Here is a 19,312-nt window from a genome sequence, read left to right as displayed (position 1 = left end):
GGGTAATACTACTGGGGGGCACTACAAGGGGGGATTACTAGGGGGGGAATACTACTGGGAACACTACAGGGGGTAATACTACTGGGGGCACTACAGGGGTAATACTACTGGGGGCACTACAGGGGGAGAATACTACTTGGGGCACTACAATGGGGGGATTACTACTGGGGGCACTACAAGGGGGGAATACTACTGGGGGCACTACAAGGGGGGGACCACTACCGGGGGCACTATATAAAGGGCACTGCATAGTGGGTACCACTACTAGGGGCACTGCATAGGGGGGGAGTACTACTGGGGCACTATATAAGGGGAATACTACTGGGGGCACAATGGGCACTGCACAGGGGGGACCACTACCTGGGGCACTGTAAAAGGGGCACTGCATAGGGGGTACCACTACTGGGGGCTCTGCATAGGGGGACTTCTACTGGGGGCACTATATAAGGAGAATACCACTGGGGGCACAAGGGGCACTGCACAGGGGGGACCACTACCGGTGGCACTGTAAAAGGGGCACTGCATAGGGGGGCGCCAAAAAATATACTTGCTTACCAAAAAATTTGGGCTAGGGCCGGCCCTGGCCCCAGTGTATGGGGATACACATGCACTGTAGAAGAAGAGGCGGAGTGATATGGATGGGAGTGATTTGGTTCCTGTCAGGGAAAGGGGGTACAGTTGGAAAAAGGGATATAACAGCTGTCAGCAGCAGTTGACAATTAGTCAGGACCTCCCTTCCTTGGGTGCTCAGCCCCCCTGTGCTCTGCCAGGGGGTGGAGCCGGAGAGGAAGCCTGTCACAGCAGTAACTGTGAGAGCAACTGCTGCTGAAAAGCAGTCAGCAGCTCCCTGGGAAGAACTTAGTGGCAGCGGCTTCTAAAAGCTTTTCTGGGGTGAGTGAGCACTAAAAGCAATACAAGCAAATAGATACTGTTATTTCTTATGCATGTATAGTAGTTTTGCAGAATAACTAGCATCTCTAATCCAAGGTATCTGCTCAATTAGCAGCAAAACCGAAACATTTGTATCCTTAAACAATTGGATAATCTCATACAGGAAGACAGGAACGAGTGTAATTTCAATTCACTAGCACTGACTTATAGGAGACTCTTTGAGAAGTAATTACACTTGTCTGAGCATCATATAGACAGTTATCTTACACCCCCCATTCGAAGGTGTGGGGAGAAAAAAAACAATAGTTGGGTTTAGCCAAACTGGACTGTGTTATGTACCCACCTAGAGGAGCACTCATAGTCGTCATGTTATGTGGATATCGCTCATATTATTATTATTACCAGTTATTTATATAGCGCACATATATTCCACAGCACTTTACAGAGAATATTTGGCCATTCACATCAGTCCCTGCTCCAGTGGAGCTTACACTCTATATTCCCTACCACATGCGCACACACACATATAGTTTTTTAAGGACGACAAGACTTTGAAAGAAAGAGACACAGAGAAACTGTGTTTGAGAGTAAATTATTAAACGTACAGAGACAGTAAGAAGTTTGCTAGCGTAAACAAAATGTATTAACACTGAATAGAATAATAATATTGTTCCATATCTCCCAACTGTCCCGATGTCCCGCGGGCTGTAGTGTCCTGCTGGCGGGGGAGGTTTGAGGAAAATCTCTGTCACCGCTGCTGTGCTTGTTTGCGCACACAGCGGTGAGATTACCGCGCTGTGCGCGCACCTCTCTCTGCATCTGGCAGTTCCGACAGGGCTGGCCCGCCCACCTGCATCATCAGCGTCTGCGTCATCAGCGTGATGATGCAGGGACGTTCCGGCCGCCCATGCCCACCCTCCCCACTACTGATGGCAAGCTGCAGAGAGCTGCTGGGGACCTATTAATACTAAAGATGCTCGGCCACGCCCCCCAGCCGTTGCCTGACTGCAAGGGCAGAGTTTTTTTCTCTGCTTTCCCAGGTTGGCTGTGTACATACCATATAATATATAATACTCACCTGGCACTTATGATTTTTGATTGATATATTGCAGGTAATAATTATAGTGTAAAGGGTCCCCGTTTTTCTGGGACTGTCCCGCTGTCCCGCCCGCGGGCCGCAGTGTCCCGCGGTGGGGGGGAAGTTGGGAGAGCACAAACCGCTGCTCTGCATAGCACGGCATCTGTTGTCTTCTGTACGGAGAGCCTGGGGGCTGCCCAGCGTCTCGTAGAGTGCTGGGCACGCCTCCAAAGTGACGAAAACGGGGGAAGCCGTTAGGCTCCGCCCCGTTTTCAGTAGACCACGCCCCTTTTCCCTGAAACCACGCCCCTTTTCGGCCTGACCCTCTTTCCCAACCTAGAATGTTGGGAGGTATGTTGTTCGTATATATGTTGGTATATTTATTGTTCATCTAAAACTATATTTATCTATGCAGGTGTGTAGAAGAAGAAGTGTATGTGTCCATATATATTTTACAAATACTCGTGTATTGGTAATGTGGTAAATGGGTATTCATATGTTTATTTGCCTGTTTGTGCAGATATAAAAGAAATGTCTAATGCTGGCCATACACGCTACAATTATCGGGGCGATCTGTCTGATATCGCCCCGATAATTGTAGCGTTTGGGGGGGCGACCGAGGGTTAAATGTTGCTCGGTCGGGCATGCCGGATTGTCCAGCATGCCCGTCCGATGCGATATTTCCCGGTAAACTGTCTGCCGCATCGGGCAGTGTATGCCCAGCCGAGAGCCGACAGACAGACATTTCCTGTGTTCCTTCCTACGGAAGAAACAGGGAAATGTCTCCTCCCCCGGGGGCGGAGTGTAGATGTCTGCCGAATACACTATGAGAGAAATCTCACAATGTATGCCGGCGACATCTGCGGCTGGCAGCCGGCCAGATAAAATGTCTGTCGGTCTGACAGGCATTTTATCTGGCCGTGTATGCCCAGCATAAATTATATTTTGTGTAATTTATCTGGGAGGAAGGTGAGAGGGGTCAGATGACATGGGAACCTAAGGAAAAAACCAGGGAGCAGGTTCGTTCTTAGAATACGGCTCATTATCCAAACCATTACATAACAGGGTTTTCCCAAGTAGGCCCAGACTTACCACAGATACTTGGGTGGAGGCACTGTTAACATTATATGTAGCACTTAGTGGACAGATGGGGGAGCACATTAGACCACCTAGTGAAATGGGAGTTAGTAACTTGGTGACCCTTTAGAGGTTAAAGGGGGGTTACATTAACAAGGAAACACCCAGAACCTCAGGTGCTACTGAATCCTGATTATATTAGGGGCTTATCACACAGCTAACACCAGCTTCTCATCCTCCTGTGAGTTAGGCGAGTCATCCTCCCATCCTGAGTGGTCCTCATAGCATGAGCCAGGGCCGGCTCCAGGGTTCTGAGCACCCTGTGCCGGCTCTTGAGAGAGCGCCCTAACCTAATTTGGGAGCATGGCCTAATTACCATAGGCCACGCCCCCTGTGTGACGTTATTTGGAGGTGTGCCCGCATTGCAAGCCTCCAAATAACGTCAGGCTGGGGGTAAAGCCCAGCACTCTATCACTGGCTGTGCTTCCCCCAGCCCTCTCCCGTCAGTGAATGGTTGCCATGCGCATGCGAGCGGCATCCATTCACTCTCTGGGGGTCCGGCACCGCCGCACAGCTGCGGCGGTGGGGGTCCCCAGCCTCCCGATTTGACCACCCGTGGGCCGAAGAACAGGATGCTGGTGAGGGGTGCCGTCCTCTACGTGTGGCACCCCTGTGTGACCACACTGGTCGAACACCCCTAGAGCCGGCCCTGGCATGAGCCACCAGAATCTTCCCTGAAATTGCCAGGTTCAGTCCCTAGGATTTTGCGGGACTTATGTGTTGACGAGTAAGGAGGACAAATATCAAGAAATGAAGAAAAAAAGTATTCCCATTATGGGGCACTCACTAACCGAATATTAAAATCTAAAAATCTAGTTCCAATTATTTGTTTATTGTTGACCCATATTAATATTAGAAAGAAGTTTAAACATAACTATTATGTCATGATTCTTTATCCATCAGGACAGACAAAAATAGGTAATTTCAATCAAGGGTACTCACAATATGAACTTTACATAACGATCATTCAGTCGTTCAATCGTTTGCAAAAATATCTAAAACGACCAGCGAAGCACGTTCCCGCTGGTCATTTAGACATCTATCATCGTGCAAACATGCTGGTCAACCTGACGATAACGTCAGGTTCAGCATGTTGCCAAATGATTGATGAGCCTGCACTGAACGACTGCTCATTCAGTGTAGGCTTATCACAGACATAGAAACGACTGCACGATTACAATGTCGTAATCGTGCTGTCGTTTCTATGGTCTGCTAGTGGATGGGCAGCATTGTATTGACTTTTCTTGGTTAGGGACTAATGATACCAGGTTTGGAAACCACTGAGATAAGGCTTCTTGGAATGAGTGGGGTTCAACTGCTGGATTCCCTAAGGAAAAAAATAGAGTGGGAGCCTTAATTTACCTCTGTAGTTCATGCTGCACACCTAGTCAGCTCTGAGATAGGAGCCAGCGACACTGCCCATGCAGGCTTCACCATTTCTCTCACGTCCCCCACACACTGATGCAGACAATGTTTCTCAGTCTCACAAGCAGCATATTGGGCATCTGGTTTGGAACAGCCCTTTGGTAATTAACCTGAAACATGTGAAATAGGTGTCAGAACTTTCTGCAAATGATATCGCTGACACTGGTAGGAGAGACAGAGCCAGTAACTGTACTGTTATAACATAAACATATTTTCATGCTCATGCAGTGGAATTACATTATATTTATATTAGGGATGTGCAGGCTCGGATAGGTTCGAGTTTGCACGTGGAGTTCGGATTTTTCCCTCCAAAAAAACGGAACTCAGAAAGAGGCAAAACGTCATCTTACATGGACGAACATCATCATTCCTGGACAAAAGACCAGGAATGATGATGTTCGTCCATGTAAGATGACGTTTTGCCTCGTTCTGAGTTCCGTTTTTTTGGAGGGAAAAATCCGAACTCCACGTGCAAACTCGAACCTATCCGAGCCTGCACATCCCTAATTTATATTAGGGATGTGCAGGCTCGGTTCTACTCGGTTCCGTTCGTTTTTTTTTCCCGAATCTTATTGGGTTTCAGCTGTCACGAGTTTTGGATAGCCAATAAGATTCGGTAAAAAAAAACGAACGGAACCGAGTAGAACCGAGCCTGCACATCCCTAATTTATATATATATATATATATATATATATATATATTATATAGAATGGGATCGAAATACCGGCGGCTCAAATCCTCAGGGCAGTTTCTAGGGTTTGAGGCTCCCAGTGCGAGCAGTCAAAATGCGCCCCCCCCCCGAAGCAGTAATATTGTGGAGTGGGCGTGGCCTCATCGTGAGGGGGTGTGGTATCACAGTAAGGGAGTGTGATCTCGAAAGACCACAGAATGACAGCCACTGTGACTGCTGAGTACTGGGTTGGCTAACCTGTCAGAGGCAAAGCGCTGAAAAATATATGTAGTTAAACAAAAGACAGACAGCATGCGCGCGCCTTAGGCGCGCGCTCAAAAAATGGGGTATGGCCTAGCTGTCACAAGCCCACGCCGCATTTCTGTGTGCATGCCTTTGGTGTGACATTTGCAGAAGTATGACCTTGCATCACACTCATTTTTAGTCGCGTTGGGAGCGAACCCAGCACATTGAAAATAAAAGCCAGATCCACATAAAATACACTGCAACAAACCACTTCCACATAAAATACACTGCAACAAACCACTTCCACATAAAATACACTGCAACAAACCACTTCCACATAATATATTGGAAAAGCCAGAGGCACATAAACTACGTTTTAAAACCACATCCACTTCAATTACAGTATTAAATCCAGAACCACATAAAACACATTGAAAAAACAAGATTCACATAATACACACTTCATTCCAGCCCCCTCCCTTACCATTCCAGCCCCCTCCCTTACCATTCCATCCCGACAGGTCTTAGGCTTCCCCCCCACTGGCTCTCAGGGGAAAGTGCCCATTATGCAGTGCCCCCTGTAGTTGTCCCCATATGCATTGTCCCCTGTATTTATGCCCCTTATGCAGTGCCCACAGTGGTAGTGCAACTTATGCAGAGCCCACAGTAGTGGTGCCCTTTCTACAGTGCACCCAGTAGTAGTGCCCCCAGGAGTGGTGCCCCCTATGCCATGCCAACATTAGTAGTGCCCCCTGTAGTCATGCCCCCATCAGTAATGCCCCCAATAGTAATGGTCCCTGTTGTAGTGCCCCAGTAGTAGTGTCCCCAGTTGTATTGCCCGAAATAGTAATGCCCCCTGTAATAGTGTCCCCAGTATTAATGCCCCTGTATTAGACCCCCAATAGTAATGCTCCCTTTGTACTAGTGCCCAAAGTAGTAAAGCCCCAAGTAGTAGTGCCCCCAGTAGTAGTGCCCCTGGGCCCTGAGTAATGCCCCCAGTAGTGGTACCTCTTAAGCAATGCCCCCAGAGTAATGTTCCCAGTAGTAGTGCCCGGGTGCCCCCAGTAGTGGTGTCTCCCCCCGCAGAAGTGCCCCCAGAGTAATGTCCCCAGGCTGCCTGCACATAAAAAAAAAAAAAAATAGTAACACTTACCTTCAGCCCCGCTCCGGCGTCCGCTCCGCTCGGCTGCTCCTCTGCACTATGGGAAAGACGTCATGACGTCCTCCCATAGTGCACACTGGGGGAGCCGGGAGCCGGAAGCCGGAGCCTCCGTCTCTCCGGCTGCTCTGCTCTGCTCTGCCGGGCGCCCGCTGGTAACTGAATCTCAGCGGGCGCCCGGCAGTTAATAGGCTGTTTCTGCTGCAGGTCGGAGGCGGCGCGCCCCGTGCGATTGCACGGGTCGCCTGCCCCTAGAAACGGCCCTGCAAATCCTGACAGTGACAGTGTGACAGATCAAGGTCTCGATGAGCGTTGGTAAGTACCCTAACCCCCCCTCCCCCCCTCACCCTCCCTTAGGGGTTCCTAACCCTAACCTCCCCTCCTAGTGCCTAACCTCCCCCCAGGGATGCCTAAACCTAACCCCTCCCCTCCCCGCACCCTAATCCTAACCCTCCCAGGGGGTGCCTAATTCTAACCTCCCCCCCTAGTGCCTAACCCCCCCTTCCCCTAGCCCTAACCTTCCCTGGGGGGGTGCCCAACCCTAAGTCCCCCGAGGGTCCCTAAACCTAACCTCCCCATCCCCTGGCTAAGGACCTGATTCAGACTTGATAATAGAGTGAGATATCTCTCTCAACTGATCATCTAGGTGAAACCATGCTGCGTTGCAGGTGGGGCAGATTTAAAATGTGCAGAGAGATTTAGATTTGGGAGGAGTGTTTCCAAACTGACATCTAAATTGTAGAGTAATAATAAAGCTGTGCAGTATTTGTGGGCTACATGCAAAATCTGCCAGTATTTACCCCACATGTAAAAAAATTTATGTATTTACACCCCTTGCATTGCAATATGGTTTGTTCAGGTTCACAGTTGAGAGAGATATCTCACTCTATTGTCAACTCTGAATCAGGCCCTAAGTGTTATACTTACCCATCAGAGGACGATCGGGATGGCGGGGACGGTCTTCTGGGATCGGGATTAAGATAGGCGTCACCATTTCGACGCCTATCTTAAATCCCTTGTCAGGCAGGTCCTGTCCGGATTTAGACAGGCGGCATTGCGTCTGCCGACCTATTAACTACATCCCATATATATATATATATATATATATATATATATATATATATATATATATATATTAGGGGTGTGCACCGGCCACTTTTCGTGTTTTGTGTTTTGGTTTTGGATCTGGATCTTTCTTCGTGTTTTGGATCTGGATTGGTTTTGCCAAAACCACCCTTCCGTGTTTTGGGTTCTGGGTTTTGTGTTTTGGATCTGTATTTTTTTGAAAAAAAGCATAAAAACAGCTAAAATCACAGAATTTGTAGGTTTTTCTGCTCCTATGCTATTATTAACCTCAATAACCTTAATTTCCACTCATTTCCAGTCTATTCTGAACACCTCACACCTCACAATAGTGTTTTTATGTCCAAAAGGTTGCACCGAGGTAGCTGGATGACTATGCTAAGCGACACGAGTGGGCGGCACAAACACGTGACCCATCTAGGAGTGACACTGCAGTGGCAGACAGGATGGCAGTTAGAAAAACTAGGCCCCAAACTGTACATAATGCAAAGAAAAAAAGAGGTGCAAGATGGAATTGTCCTTGGGCCCTCCCACCCACCCTTATGTTGTATAAACAGGACATGCACACTTTAACAAATCAATCATTTCAGCGCCAGGGTCTGCCACACAACTGTGGCTGAAATGATTGGTTCGTTTGGGCCCCCACAAAACAAGCTGGCAATTAATGTGTCCCTGCACAAACTGGCTCTACGGAGGCAAGATGTCATCCTCATCCTCCTCATCCACCGATTCCTCACCCTCTTCAGTGTGTACATCCTCATCCTCACAAAGTATTAACTCGTCCCCACTTGAATCCACCACCACAGGTCCCTCTGTACGTTCTGGAGGCTGGTCTCCCTGGAAGAGCTGATAATTCATTTTGATGAACATCATCTTCTCCACATTCTGTGGAAGCAACCTCCTACGCCTTTCGCTGACAAGGTTCCCGGCTGCACTAAACACTCTTTCGGAGTACACACTGGAGGGGGGGCAACTCAGGTAAAATAGAGCCAGTTTGTACAGGGGCCTCCAAATTGCCTCTTTTTCCTGCCAGTACAGGTATGGACTGTCTGACATGCCTACTTGGATGCTGTCACCGATGTAATCCTCCACCATTCTGTCAATGGTGACAGTATCATATGCAGTGACAGTAGACATGTCAGAAATTGTTGCCAGGTCCTTCAGTCCGGACCAGATGTCCAAACTTGGTCCTGCCTGCCCTGCATCACCGCCAGCGGGTTGCTTAGGATACCTAAGTTTTTTCCTGGCAGCCCCAGTTGCGGGAGAAAATGAAGAAGGAGCCGTTGACGTGTCACGTTCCGCTTCAGCTGACAGTGTGTTCACCAGCAGGTCTTTGCACCTCTGCAGGCTTGTGTCGGCCGGAAAGAGAGACACCACATAGGCTTTAAACCTAGGATCGAGCACGGTGGCCAAAATGTAGTGGTCTGATTTCAACAGATTGACCACCCTGGAATCCTGGCAAAGCGAATGAAGGGCTTCATCCACAAGTCCCACATGCCGAGCGGAATCGCTCCGTCTTAGCTCCTCCTTCACTTTCTCCAGCTGCTTCTGCAAAAGCCTGATGAGGGGAATGACCTGACTCAAGCTGGCAGTGTCTGAACTGACTTCACGTGTGGCAAGTTCGAAGGGCTGAAGAACCTTGCACAACACGGAAATCATTCTCCACTGCGCTTGAGTCAGGTGCATACCCCCTCCTTTGCCTATGTCATAGGTGGATGTATAGGCTTGTATGGCCTTTTGCTGCTCCTCCATCCTCTGAAGCATATAGAGGGTTGAGTTCCACCGCGTCACAACCTCTTGCTTCAGGTGATGGCGGGGCAGGTTCAAGAGTGTTTGCTGGCGCTCCAGTCTTCGGCACGCAGTCGCTGAATGGCGAAAGTGGCCAGAAATTTTTCGGGCCACCCAAAGCGTCTCCTGCACGCCCCTGTCGCTTTTCAGAAAATTCTGCACCACCAAGTTTATTGTGTGAGCAAAACATGGGACGTGCTGGAATTTGCCCAGATGTAATGCCCGCACAATATTGGTGGCGTTGTCAGATATCACAAATCCCCAGGAGAGTCTAAGTGGGGTAAGCCACTGGGCGATGATTTCCCTCAGTTTCTCTAAGAGGTTGTCGGCGGTGTGCCTCTTACTGAAACCGGTGATACACAGCGTAGCCTGCCTTGTAACGAGCTGGCGTTTCTGAGATGCTGCTACTGGTGACGCTGCTGCTGTTGCTGCGTAAGGTGATACATCTACCCAGTGGGCTGTCACAGTCATATAGTCCTTAGTCTGCCCTGTTCCACTTGTCCACATGTCCGTGGTTAAGTGGACATTGTGTACAACGGCATTTTTCAGGACACTGAGGACACTTTTTCTGACGTTTCTGTACAGTCTCGGTATCGCCTGCCTAGTGAAGTGGAATCTAGACGGGATTTGGAACCGGGGACACACTACCTCCATCAATTGTCTAAATCCCACTGCACTAATGGCGGATACCGGACGCACGTCTAACACCAACATAGCAGTCAAGGCCTCAGTTATACGTTTTGCTTCAGGATGACTGCTGTCGTACTTCATCCTCCTCGCTAAGGACTGTTGGAGGGTCAATTGTTTAGTAAAAGTAGTGGTGTTCCTACTTCCTCTCTGGGATGATGAACGACTCCCAGCAGCAGCAGCAACAGCAGCAGCGGCAGCAGTAGGCGTAGCAATGCAGGATCCTCCGGAGGAATCCCGGATAGGAGAGTCAGTCATGCCAGTGATATGGCCTGCAGGACTACTTCCGATCCTGACTAAGGAGGAAATTGACGAGGAGGGAGTTGACGGTGTGGTTTGCAGGCGCTTGGATACAACAGGACAACGGGATTTAGGTGTCCCTGGACTGCTTACGGTCTGAGCCAAAGTTTCTGAACTTGACAGTAACTTTTTATGAACGCGCTGCAGGTGCCGTATAAGGGAGGATGTTCCTAGGTGGTTGACGTCCCTACCCCTACTTATTTCACCTTTACATATGGTACATATGGCAAGACAGTTGTTGTCCGGATTTGGATAGAAATATTGCCAGACCAAAGAGGTGGAATGTTTGGTCTTCTGCCCAGGCATGACCGTGATGGGCTTTTTCATCCCACGGACAACAACTGTCTCCCCCGGAGCCTGATTTAAACAAACCACATCACCATCAGAATCCTCCTCGCCAACTTCCTCCTCAGCGCCAGCTACACCAGTATCCTCATCCTGTTGTACTTCAACAGTGACATCTTCAATTTGCATATCAGCAAGTGGACTGTGGGTGCTCCTTTCAGCACTTGCAGGGGGCGTGCAAATGGTGGAAAGAGCCACCTCTTCCCGTCCAGTGCTGGGAAGGTCAGGCATCGCAACCACCACCACACTTGGACTCTCCTTGGGGATTTGTGATATCTTCTTAGAAAGCACAGTTCTTCGCTGTGCTTTTGCCAGCTTAACTCTTTTGATTTTTTTAGTGGGAGGAGTGCTTCCATCGTCATGTGAAGCTGAACCACTAGTCATGAACATACTAGGGATCGACCTTAGCCGTTCCTTGCCACTCCGTGTCGTAAATGGCATATTGGCAAGTTTACGTTTCTCTTCAGCTGATTTAAATGTCTTTTTCAAGGTCATTTTCCTGAACTTTGCCATTTGGGATTGTATGTGCCCTCTACTATGACATTGGGCATCGGCCTTGGCAGACGATGTTGATGGCATGTTATCGTCTATGTCATGACTAGTGGCAGCAGCTTCAGCACTAGGAGGAAGTGGTTCTTGATCTTTCTCTATTTTATTTTTATCGGAGAAAGTTTGGTCCTCCATTTATGTTATATCGATTTGATATATACGTGCGGCTAAACACAGAAAATAATTTTTTTTTTGGTTTGGACTGGAGTGTACTTTGTGGGTTACAGCACCCTTAACGGTCAAGCCAGCCGGCCCTTTACTTATGACACAGGCGCACTCTTGGCACTACTTTGTTGATGCACGTGCGGCTACTGCGCACACAATTCACAAACACAGAAAATAATTTTTTTTTGGTTTGGACTGGAGTGTACTTTGGGGGTTACAGCACCCTTTAACGGTCAAGCCAGCCGGCCCTTTACTTATGACACAGGCGCACGCTTGGCACTACTTTGTTGATGCACGTGCGGCTACTGCGCACACAATTCACAAACACAGAAAATAATTTTTTTTTGGTTTGGACTGGAGTGTACTTTCGGGGGTTACAGCACCCTTTAACGGTCAAGCCAGCCGGCCCTTTACTTATGACACAGGCGCACGCTTGGCACTACTTTGTTGATGCACGTGCGGCTACTGCGCACACAATTCACAAACACAGAAAATAATTTTTTTTTGGGTTTGGACTGGAGTGTACTTTCGGGGGTTACAGCACCCTTAACGGTCAAGCCAGCCGGCCCTTTACTTATGACACAGGCGCACGTTTGGCACTACTTTGTTGATGCACGTGCGGCTACTGCGCACACAATTCACAAACACAGAAAATAATTTTTTTTTTGGTTTGGACTGGAGTGTACTTTCGGGGGTTACAGCACCCTTAACGGTCAAGCCAGCCGGCCCTTTACTTATGACACAGGCGCACGTTTGGCACTACTTTGTTGATGCACGTGCGGCTACTGCGCACACAATTCACAAACACAGAAAATAATTTTTTTTTTGGTTTGGACTGGAGTGTACTTTCGGGGGTTACAGCACCCTTAACGATCAAGCCAGCCGGCCCTTTACTTATGACACAGGCGCACGCTTGGCACTACTTTGTTGATGCACGTGCGGCTACTGCGCACACAATTCACAAACACAGAAAATAATTTTTTTTTAGGTTTGGACTGGAGTGTACTTTCGGGGGTTACAGCACCCTTAACGGTCAAGCCAGCCGGCCCTTTACTTATGACACAGGCGCACGCTTGGCACTACTTTGTTGATGCACGTGCGGCTACTGCGCACACAATTCACAAACACAGAAAATAATTTTTTTTTTGGTTTGGACTGGAGTGTACTTTCGGGGGTTACAGCACCCTTAACGGTCAAGCCAGCCGGCCCTTTACTTATGACACAGGCGCACGCTTGGCACTACTTTGTTGATGCACGTGCGGCTACTGCGCACACAATTCACAAACACAGAAAATAATTTTTTTTTGGGTTTGGACTGGAGTGTACTTTCGGGGGTTACAGCACCCTTAACGGTCAAGCCAGCCGGCCCTTTACTTATGACACAGGCGCACGTTTGGCACTACTTTGTTGATGCACGTGCGGCTACTGCGCACACAATTCACAAACACAGAAAATAATATTTTTTTTGGTTTGGACTGGAGTGTACTTTCGGGGGTTACAGCACCCTTAACGGTCAAGCCAGCCGGCCCTTTACTTATGACACAGGCGCACGTTTGGCACTACTTTGTTGATGCACGTGCGGCTACTGCGCACACAATTCACAAACACAGAAAATAATTTTTTTTTTGGTTTGGACTGGAGTGTACTTTCGGGGGTTACAGCACCCTTAACGATCAAGCCAGCCGGCCCTTTACTTATGACACAGGCGCACGCTTGGCACTACTTTGTTGATGCACGTGCGGCTACTGCGCACACAATTCACAAACACAGAAAATAATTTTTTTTTTGGTTTGGACTGGAGTGTACTTTCGGGGGTTACAGCACCCTTAACGGTCAAGCCAGCCGGCCCTTTACTTATGACACAGGCGCACGCTTGGCACTACTTTGTTGATGCACGTGCGGCTACTGCGCACACAATTCACAAACACAGAAAATATTTTTTTTTTGGTTTGGACTGGAGTGTACTTTCGGGGGTTACAGCACCCTTTAACGGTCAAGCCAGCTGGCCCTTTACTTATGACACAGGCGCACGCTTGGCACTACTTTGTTGATGCACGTGCGGCTACTGCGCACACAATTCACAAACACAGAAAATATATTATTTTTTTAGCACTTGGGGGGAGCACCCCTGATGGACAGAGCACCCCCTGGACAACACTACAGCACCCCTTTAGGACTGGGACACTGCACAGGACTTTGGAGTGGACACAGCCCCTATGGAGAACTGACTGCACAACACAGTCCAGCCAGCCCCTATGGACTTTGAAGTAGTGGACACAGCCCCTATTAACAACAGCAGCACAGCACAACACAGCCAGCCCCTATGGACTTTGAAGTAGTGGACAACAGCAGCACTACACTACACTACACTACACAGCACTAACTCCCACCCTCCCTCTTCACTGTCCACAGCCGAGTGAGAAAATGGCGCCGACGCGGGTACCTTATATAGGATCCAAAACCCGCGAGACTCGGAAGGCGGGATGATGACGTTTTGCCTCGATGTCAGATCCGAGTCAGGCGGGAAAAGTCGAGCCTGACTCGGATCGGACTCGGATCGGGGGGGCTCGGGGGGGTTCGGATTTCAGAAATCCGAACCCGCTCACCCCTAATATATATACACACTAAACTAACAACAGGCAGCACTCCACGGACTCAATAAAGAAAAGTAGGCTTGCAGTATTTATATATATATATATATATATATATATATATATATACACATACACACACACAGTATATAAACATGTAGAAGGGCACTTGTGAATCCAATAGCAATAATGCCAGGGTGCCTTCCTTATAATAGTATACATGTACAGGTGTCCATAACCAATGGAATAGGCGAACTTTGGTGAAAGAACAGATGGTTTATTACCAACGTTTCAAGGCCCAACCGGCACCGTGATGAAAATGCCAGTTTGGCCTTGAAAACATTGGTAATAAACCACCTGTTCTTTCACCAAGGTTATGGATACCTGTACATTATATACACATTATATATATATATATATATATATATATATAGTGCATGGTGGTGCAGCACTTGGGACTTCAAATGAAAACTCACAGAGACAGATGGATACTTCCACTGTATTAGTTAACATTGTCATCAGGGATATAAACACATAAAAGTTCTTACTTTAAATGTCAGTGACCACCACGTGAACGCCTCCTCCGGCGGTGGGTCCGCACACCCGGCCAGTGGCACTAAAGAGATGACTTCATCATGTTCAGCGCGTCTAAGGTGACAAAACATCGATATCAAAAGCAAATACATAATGAATACTACAATTTAGAAAGTACAAATATTAAAACCAATCGGATAAGATAAAGATACAGTTATTAAGATGTTATCTATCAATTATTAAACACTGGCTGGGGGAAAACAGGCTGGAGGCCTGCTGAGAGGCACTGGGTTTTTTTTTTTAATTTAAGTGCTGTGCTAAATGCTGTTTTGTTTGTGAGTTGGACATTAGGTAATTTCCATCCAGAGAGAGGTAATTTTATGTTAGTTAGAGCCAGACAGCCTGTTTATGTTATGCTGCCAGCCTACCAAATAAAACTAGCTGTGGATACTTGTACCGAGGGACTGGACTTATGTGCTTGGCAGGCCCTTCACTCACCTTCCCCACTAACTTACCTAGGGGTCTAGTTACTAAGCAGCAGGGCTGCCATCAGTATTGATGGGGCCCGGGACTGACAAAATAGGCAGGGCCCCTCCCCTTAGGTGGGGAGGTGGGGGGGCAGTTTGTCAGAGGTGGGCGTCACTGTGGATAATGTGGGTGAACAGCATGATGGTGAGGATAAAGGTGTGAGAGCAGGGTGAGGGTGTGAGAGCAGGGTGAGGGTGTGAGAGCGGGAGCAGGATGAGAGTTCGAGTGTGAGAGCAGGGTGAGAGTGTGACAGCAGGGCGAGGGTGTGAGAGCAGGGTGTGAGTGTGAGAGCAGGGTGAGGGTGAGTGTGTGAGAGCAGATTGAGGGTGTGAGAGCAGGGGGAGGGTGTGAGAGCAGTGTGAGGGTGTGAGTGTGAGAGCAGGCTGAGGGTGTGAGAGCGAGAGCAGGGTGAGCATGTGAGTGTGAGAGCAGGGTGAGCATGTGAGAGTGAGAGCAGGGTGAGGGTGTGAGAGCGAGAGCAGGGTGAGGGCGTGAGTGTGAGAGCAGGGTGTGAGTGTGAGAGCAGGGTGAGGGTGTGAGTGTGAGATCAGGGTGTGAGTGTGAGAGCAGGGTGAGGGTGAGTGTGTGAGAACAGGTTGAGGATGTCAGAGCAGGGGGAGGGTGTGAGAGCAGGGTGAGGGTGTGAGTGTGAGAGCAGGGTGAGGGTGAGGGTGTGAGTGTGAGAGCAGGGTGAGGTTGTGAGAGCAGGGTGAGGGTGTGAGTGTGAGAGCAGGGTATGAGTGTGAGAGCAGGGTGAGGGTGAGTGTGTGAGAGCAGGTTGAGGGAGTGAGAGCAGGGTGTGAGTGAGAGCAGGGTGAGGGTGTGAGTGTGAGAGCAGGGTGAGGGTGAGTGTGTGAGAACAGGTTGAGGGTGTGAGAGCAGGGGGAGGGTGTGAGTGTGAGAGCAGGGTGAGGGTGAGTGTGTGAGAACAGGTTGAGGGTGTGAGAGCAGGGGGAGGGTGTGAGAGCAGTGTGAGGGTGTGAGTGTGAGAGCAGGGTGAGGGTGTGAGTGTGAGAGCAGGGTGAGGGTGTGAGAGCAGGGGGAGGGTGTGAGGTGTGAGTGTGACAGCAGGGTGAGTGTGAGAGTAGTGTGAGGGTGTGAGTGTGAGAGCAGGGTGAGGGTGTGAGAGCAGGGTGAGGGTGTGAGAGCAGGGTGTGAGTGTGAGTAGTGTGAGGGTGTGAGTGAGAGCAGGGTGAGGATGTGAGTGTGAGAGCAGGGTGAGGGTGTGAGAGCAGGGTGTGAGTGTGTGAGCAGGGTGAGGGTGTGAGTGTGAGAGCAGGGTGAGGGTGAGTGTGTGAGAACAGGTTGAGGGTGTGAGAGCAGGGGGAGGGTGTGAGAGCAGTGTGAGGGTGTGAGTGTGAGAGCAGGGTGAGGGTGAGTGTGTGAGAACAGGTTGAGGGTGTGAGAGCAGGGGGAGGGTGTGAGTGTGAGAGCAGGGTGAGGGTGAGTGTGTAAGAACAGGTTGAGGGTGTGAGAGCAGGGGGAGGGTGTGAGAGCAGTGTGAGGGTGGGAGTGTGAGAGCAGGGTGAGGGTGTGAGTTTGAGAGCAGGGTGAGGGTGTGAGAGCAAGGTGAGGGTGTGAGAGCAGGGTGAGGGTGTGAGAGCAGGGTGTGAGTGTGAGAGTAGTGTGAGGGTGTGAGAGTGAGAGCAGGGTGAGGGTGTGAGAGCAGGGGGAGGGTGTGAGGTGTGAGTGTGACAGCAGGGTGAGTGTGAGAGTAGTGTGAGGGTGTGTGTGAGAGCAGGGTGAGGGTGTGAGTTTGAGAGCAGGGTGAGGGTGTGAGAGCAGGGTGAGGCTGTGAGAGCAGGGTGAGGGTGTGAGAGCAGGGTGTGAGTGTGAGAGTAGTGTGAGGGTGTGAGAGTGAGAGCAGGGTGAGGATGTGAGTGTGAGAGCAGGGTGAGGGTGTGAGAGCAGGGTGTGAGTGTGTGAGCAGGGTGTGAGTGTGTGAGCAGGGTGAGGGTGTGAGTGTGAGAGCAGGGTGTGAGTGTGAGAGCAGGGTGAGGGTGAGTGTGTGAGAACAGGTTGAGGGTGTGAGAGCAGAGGGAGGGTGTGAGAGCAGTGTGAGGGTGTGAGTGTGAGAGCAGGGTGAGGGTGAGTGTGTGAGAACAGGTTGAGGGTGTGAGAGCAGGGGGAGGGTGTGAGTGTGAGAGCAGGGTGAGGGTGAGTGTGTAAGAACAGGTTGAGGGTGTGAGAGCAGGTGGAGGGTGTGAGAGCAGTGTGAGGGTGTGAGTGTGAGAGCAGGGTGAGGGTGTGAGTGTGAGAGCAGGGTGAGGGTGTGAGTTTGAGAGCAGGGTGAGGGTGTGAGAGCAAGGTGAGGGTGTGAGAGCAGGGTGAGGGTGTGAGAGCAGGGTGTGAGTGTGAGAGTAGTGTGAGGGTGTGAGAGTGAGAGCAGGGTGAGGGTGTGAGTGTGAGAGCAGGGTGAGGGTGTGAGAGCAGGGTGAGGGTGTGAGAGCAGGGTGTGAGTGTGTGAGCAGGGTGAGGGTGTGAGTGTGAGAGCAGGGTGAGGGTGAGTGTGTGAGAACAGGTTGAGGGTGTGAGAGCAGGGGGAGGGTGTGAGAGCAGTGTGAGGGTGTGAGTGTGAGAGCAGGGTGAGGGTGTGAGAGCAGGGAGAGGTTGTGAGAGCAGTGTCAGGGTGCGAGTGTGAGAGCAGGGTGTGAGTGTGAGAGTAGTGTGAGGGTGTGAGTGTGAGAGCAGGGTGAGGGTGTGAGTGTGAGAGCAGGGTGAGGGTGTGAGAGCAGGGTGAGGGTGTGAGTGTGAGAGCAGGGTGTGAGTGTAGTGTGAGGGTGTGAGAGCAGGGTGAGTGTGAGAGCAGGGTGAGAGCAGGGTGAGGGTGTGAGAGCAGGGTGAGGGTGTGAGAGCAGGGTGTGAGTGTGAGAGTAGTGTGAGGGTGTGAGTGTGAGAGCAGGGTGAGGGTGTGAGTGTGAGAGCAGGGTGAGGGTGTGAGAGCAGGGTGAGGGTGTGAGAGCATGGTGTGAGTGTGAGAGCAGGGTGAGGGTGTGAGTGTGAGAGCAGGGTGTGAGTGTGAGAGCAGGGTGAGGGTGTGAGTGTGAGAGCAGGGTGAGGGTGTGAGTGCAGGGGGAGGGTGTGAGAGCAGTGTGAGGGTGTGAGTGTGAGAGCAGGGTGAGGGTGTGAGTGTGAGAGCAGGGTGAGGTTGTGAGAGCAGGGTGAGGGTGTGAGTGTGAGAGCAGGGTGTGAGTGTGAGAGCAGGGTGAGGATGAGTGTGTGAGAGCAGGTTGAGGGTGTGAGAGCAGGGTGTGAGTGTGAGAGCAGGGTGTGAGTGAGAGCAGGGTGAGGGTGTGAGTGTGAGAGCAGGGTGAGGGTGAGGGTGTGAGAGCAGGGGAAAGGTGTGAGAGCAGTGTGAGGGTGTGAGTGTGAGAGCAGGGTAAAGGTGTGAGTGTGAGAGCAGGGTGAGAGTGTGAGAGCAGGGGGAGGGTGTGAGAGCAGTGTGAGGGTGTGAGTGTGAGAGCAGGGTGAGTGTGAGAGCAGGGTGAGTGTGAGAGCAGGGTGAGTGTGAGAGCAGGGTGAGTGTGTGTGTGAGAGCAGGGTGAGGGTGTGAGAGCAGGGTGAGGGTGTGAGAGCAGGGTGAGGGTGTGAGTGTGAGAACAGGGTGTGAGTGTGAGAGCAGGGTGAGTGTGTGAGAGCAGGTTGAGGGTGTGAGAGCAGGGGGAGGGTGTGAGAGCAGGGTGAGGGTGTGAGTGTGAGAGCAGGGTGAGGGTGTGAGAGCAGGAAGAGGGTGTGAGAGCAGTGTGAGGGTGTGAGTGTGAGAGCAGGGTGTGAGTGTGAGAGCAGGGTTGGGGTGTGAGTGTGAGAGCAGGGTGAGGGTGTGAGAGCAGGGTGAGGGTGTGAGAGCAGGGTGTGAGTGTGAGAGCATGGTGAGGGTGAGTGTGTGAGAACAGTTTGAGGGTGTGAGAGCAGGGGGAGGGTGTGAGAGCAGCGTGAGGGTGTGAGTGTGAGAGCAGGGTGAGGGTGTGAGAGCAGGGGGAGGGTGTGAGGTGTGAGTGTGACAGCAGGGTGAGTGTGAGAGTAGTGTGAGGGTGTGAGTGTGAGAGCAGGGTGAGGGTGTGAGAGCAGGGTGTGAGTGTGAGAGTAGTGTGAGGGTGTGAGAGTGAGAGCAGGGTGAGGGTGTGAGTGTGAGAGCA

General features: G+C 50.5%; 1 protein-coding gene across 2 annotated transcripts in view; it reads right to left on the bottom strand.

Moving 5' to 3' along the window:
- CD40 (CD40 molecule) overlaps positions 1–19,312 on the bottom strand; it is a 130,667-nt gene that overhangs the window by 93,356 nt on the left and 17,999 nt on the right. For both annotated transcript variants that reach the window (XM_088481950.1, XM_088481951.1), the window contains exon 2: positions 14,663–14,762. In XM_088481950.1, coding sequence (XP_088338076.1) covers positions 14,663–14,762 — 100 coding nt within the window. The remainder of the gene's footprint in view (positions 1–14,662; positions 14,763–19,312) is intronic.

Source organism: Taudactylus pleione, unplaced genomic scaffold, assembly GCF_031769625.1.
Source record: "Taudactylus pleione unplaced genomic scaffold, aTauple2 ptg000279l, whole genome shotgun sequence".
NCBI lineage: Eukaryota > Metazoa > Chordata > Amphibia > Anura > Myobatrachidae > Taudactylus > Taudactylus pleione.
This window is presented reverse-complemented; position numbering and strand designations above follow the sequence as displayed.